Source organism: Arachis ipaensis, chromosome B07 (genome assembly GCF_000816755.2).
Source record: "Arachis ipaensis cultivar K30076 chromosome B07, Araip1.1, whole genome shotgun sequence".
NCBI lineage: Eukaryota > Viridiplantae > Streptophyta > Magnoliopsida > Fabales > Fabaceae > Arachis > Arachis ipaensis.
Window position 1 is genome coordinate 792,335 of NC_029791.2, and position 4,737 is coordinate 797,071.

Sequence of the window (4,737 nt, forward strand, 5' to 3'; positions counted from 1 at the left end):
AGACTATTAATAATTTCTTTTAGATACAAAAATCTAAATGAAACATGCTCTTGATTTTCAATTATCCCCTTGATTTTTTGTTTTTTTTTTAATGTTTTTTACTGAATCTAAAATGTTACTTTCACCCAAATTGATATATATAATTTTGATGAGACATGTCAACCTTTTCTTTTTATTACTTTAGGACAAGCGAATATAAAGAAATGTCTTATCCACATTGATCAGTGTTTAGGTTAATTGTGTGATATGTCTACGTATCGGACACATTTTAGACACAACACTCACTGACACTTGTCCGACACGCGTGTTTACTGTGTTCAAACTGTATCTTAATAAAAAATAAAAAAATTTTCTCTAGACACATTTAGACACACCTAAATATCATTACGTGACAGCGTGTCCAGTCTTATTCTTAACATATATTCTTAAAATAAATTTAGATATAGTATATATTATTATTTATTATAACAAAAAATATTTTAAATACTTGATATAATTAAAATAAGATATTAAAAATAATTAAAAAAATTAATTTATATTTTAATATCAGTAAAATATCAAAATATCATTACGATTTATCTAAAAGATACTTTATATTTTATATGTATGCATGTCCCCGTGTCTTGTATGATTTTAAAATTCGCGTGTCGGCGTGTCCCGTGTCGTGTCCCGTGTCCGTGTCAGTGTCTAGGCATCATAGTGTGTAAGGAATAGATCCTATAAATTAAATATTTAGCACCAAATATTTTAAAGTGCAACGCGTTTAACTAAGTGCCTTTAAAACTTAAAGGTAAATTCTATCGCACCGCTATAAGACCGGCTATGCTGTATGGTACGGAGTGTTGGGCGGTTAAAAGGGAGCACGAACATAAGCTGAATGTGACAGAAATGAAGATGTTGAGATGGATGAGTGGTCATACGCGATTGGACAAAATAAAGAATGAAGATATAAGGGAGAGAGTTAGAGTAGCACCCATTGTGAAAAAAATGATTGAATTGCGTCTCAGGTGGTTTGGACATGTGAAAAGAAGACCGATAGAACATCTAGTCAGGAAGGTGGATGATATGGAAGATGGACAAAGGGCGAAAGGCAGAGAAAGACTTAAGAAGATCATCTATGAGATGGTCAAATGATATCTACATGTAAACAGTTTCTCTGTAAATATGATATATGACAGAGCACAATAATATCGTTTGATTTATGTAACCGATCCCACTTAGTGGGACAAGACTTTGTTGTTGTTTGTACATAATATTGCAATTCTACTATATGATGACATAATCCTTTATTTATTGATTTGACCTTTTGTTTTTTAATTAGCTATAAAACATATAAAAAGATATATGACAAACTATAAAACATATATTTAAGGAACAGAACAAAAAGCAGAGTATAATAATGATTTTTAGTTATTAGCAATAAAAGCTGAAACTGTGCTTTGAAATAGGTTGAGAAAAGCAATAATAATGAAGCCATTTTGTTAATAATCCTGAAAGTAGAGCCAGCATGCATGCATGCATAATCTATTATCATTGCATATGTACCTTTTTACTCTTTTCACGTCAATGGTAGGATCAAAAGAAGAGTTCACATTATGTCTTTAACCTGAAATTCCCACTTAATATAATCATGAATCTTCCTTCTGTATATTCATGATATACGCATTTACTCATTTTACCATTATGGGGTTGATCATTGGTTTGCTTAATAGAGAGAAAAAAAAATAATGTGAGATCTACTAAATTATTTTTTCCCATAAATAAGAAGAAAATAAAGAAAAATATAACAATAGAAATAAAATTATACATTTATCTTTTATCATTAATAAATTATAATTTACATATAATATATATAAGAGTATTACTGTAATTTACACTATTATGATTTTTTAAATAATTCATTTGCTTTATCTTTGGTTGGTTTCTTTTATATTAATCTAATTGATGCATATGCAGATAATCTTAGAGTTATAGACTAGATAATTGCTACTTTGTTGGTGGCTTTGTTTAATAATCAAGTAGAATTTAAAATACCTAATATCTACTCCTTTGTTATCTATTTTTTTTTTAAATACCCTTCCCTTTGTTATACATAACCATGGGTTTGAATTTTTAAGGCCATGTAGCAGAAATGATTTTTCAAAGTATGCTAAACATGTTTCAAACTCTACGTACCATGAACAATAAGGATATGATGAATTGAATCCAAACATTATGTACCATGAACAACAATATATATATATATATATATTTTTTTTTAAACCAAGTTGGGTTGGTCTAGTGGTTAGCTCACTAGTCCGCTTAAGCAAGTGTCGGGAGTTCGAATCCCGCCTTGTGCATGCCTTCTCCCTGTCCAAAAAACACTTTCCTGTGACGAAAAAAGCTCAATCCCCGCTTTCCCCCAAAATAAAAAAGCTACTTTTTTCACCAAAAAGAAAGCCCACTTTTTTTTGGACCTGAAAAAAAAAGCCCACTTTAAGTGGATTAAGATGCCTTGCTATAAAACAGAATGGATTTCTGGTGTTAGAATAAGTACGCTTCGATTCATTACCAACAAAAAAAAAAGTACGCTTGGATTCGAGACTTGATTGAAGTTAATAATAGATGAAAATTCTTAATGTTGAGTATATAAATGTGTAATGTGTATGAATATTGTGATTTTGGAGGAATATAAGCATAAATTTACGTGACAGCCTAAGATCAAAACTATAATTGTGTTTAAAAAAAAGCATTTGTCTTATGATTTATTTTGGAGGACTCCCTAACAAGTAAATTGTAATAACTTGTAAGATAAGAGGTCAAGAAATCTCGTATCAAAAGAAAAGGTCACGAAATCAATTAAAAACTATTTAACTGGAGCAACCCATTGACCAGCGACAAACTCTTAAATGGAATTCAGTATTGCAAGTTCGCGACGGATTAGTCCTTAGCCTGTCGGGCTAAGGAATATCGTGAAAAATCCAAAAAAAAAAAAACTATTTAATAATATGATCATAATGAGAAGAGTAAAATTGAATATTTAATAATAATTTTTTTTAGATACAAAAATCTAAATGAAACATGCTCTTGATTTTCAATTTTCCCCTTGATTTTTTGTTTTTTTTTTTTAATGTTTTTTACTGAATCTAAAATGTAAATTTCACCCAAATTGATATATATAATTTTGATGAGACATGTCAACCTTTTCTTTTTATTACTTTATGACAAGCGAATATAAAGAAATGTCTTATCCACATTGATATTGCTAAATAATAAAAACATGCAACTTAGGAAAATTTTTAGTGTGGTGTAAAAATTAACCATTTATGCAATAAATGATTAATCATAACTCATATAAGTCTTTAGGTTTCTTAGTCTCTCATTGTTTCAATTACATATCCAACATGTAACAAATTAATTTTCATTTTAATATCGACAAAAATAGTAATGTTAGGACGAAAAAAAAAAGTTTAAATTTATCTTATTTAATATTTATTTATTTTACCAATAATTAATGAATATTAAATAAAATAAATTCTAACTAATTTTAATTAATTTTTGTTGTTATCAAATATTTTTCAACAATAATAACAAAGCAATAATAAAAAGAATAGTGGCCAATAAATTATAGTTCAAATGACATAGGCTTAGTTTGGTAATGCTTTTACTTTTTAAAAGTAGTTTATAAAAGCTAACTTTTAAAAGATGACTTTTTAAAAATGGTAGCATTTATGTTTGGTAAATTAAATTAAAAAATGTTTTTAATAATCACAAACAATAACAATTGCATTTGGTAAAATAACTTTTAAAATTTAAAAATACTAGAATAGACATAAATGCAAGCATTAAATTTGAAAATTAGTTAACATATGAAGTTATATTAGACTTTTAAATTTTGAAAAGCACAAGCTAACTTTAAAAAGCTCTATCTTAGGTGCTTTCAAAGGTACCTCGATCTTTTAAAAGCTGCAAGCACAATCACATAATCTTTTTTATTTACCAAACACAAAATGAGGAGTTTGAGCTTTTAAAAAGCACAAGCACTTCTTTGAAAAGCTTTACCAAGCCAAGCCATAGTCTCCCCATATTCAATTAAGAGGTTGCGGGTTCGAGTCTCCTATCTCTGGTAAAAAATAATAATAATAATAATAAAAAAAGTAGTGTTTATAATCGAATTATTACTGCATTCATCCATTACAAAATACCAAAACATTATTTTCTGGCCTATAAAATGCCATGTAATTTCTGTTTTCTTTATATGAATTATATCCATACACTGATACATGCTGCCCCCTTGGATTTCTGCTACAAAACGATGGAGAACACATATAGGATTATTAACTTAATATCATACAAACATATAATATATATTGGTATTAGAGAAGAAGTACATATATATTTACAGATGAAGGGAAGTATCAACATCAGAGCTGTCAAAATTTCTTGATGACGATGATGCACCTTGTGGTGATGACCATAAACTATAGGAGGAGGATGATGATGATGGTGATGATGATGATTTCATGGTATAGTTATGATGATCATAATAACCTTGCTTGGAATTCAAGTTGAGACCAAGAGAAAGAGAATCATCATGAAAACCTGGCCTATGTGATGGAACCATCAACCTTGGTTGTAGAGAGTTATTATTCCTCTGTGATGCTTGTTGGTTCTGCATAGATGATAAATTACCCCTCAGATCATGAGTTTCTGAAGAAGAGGAAGAAGAAGGAGAAGAAGACAGCAACTTAAGAAGCT

The 4,737-nt window shown here is 28.9% G+C and overlaps 1 protein-coding gene across 1 annotated transcript in view; it reads right to left on the reverse strand.

Moving 5' to 3' along the window:
- LOC107606414 (vitellogenin) overlaps positions 4,126-4,737 on the reverse strand; it is a 1,268-nt gene continuing 656 nt past the window's right edge. The window contains exon 2 of the mRNA XM_016308479.2: positions 4,126-4,735. Within this exon, the coding sequence (XP_016163965.1) occupies positions 4,379-4,735 (357 nt within the window). The 3' untranslated portion in view covers positions 4,126-4,378. The remainder of the gene's footprint in view (positions 4,736-4,737) is intronic.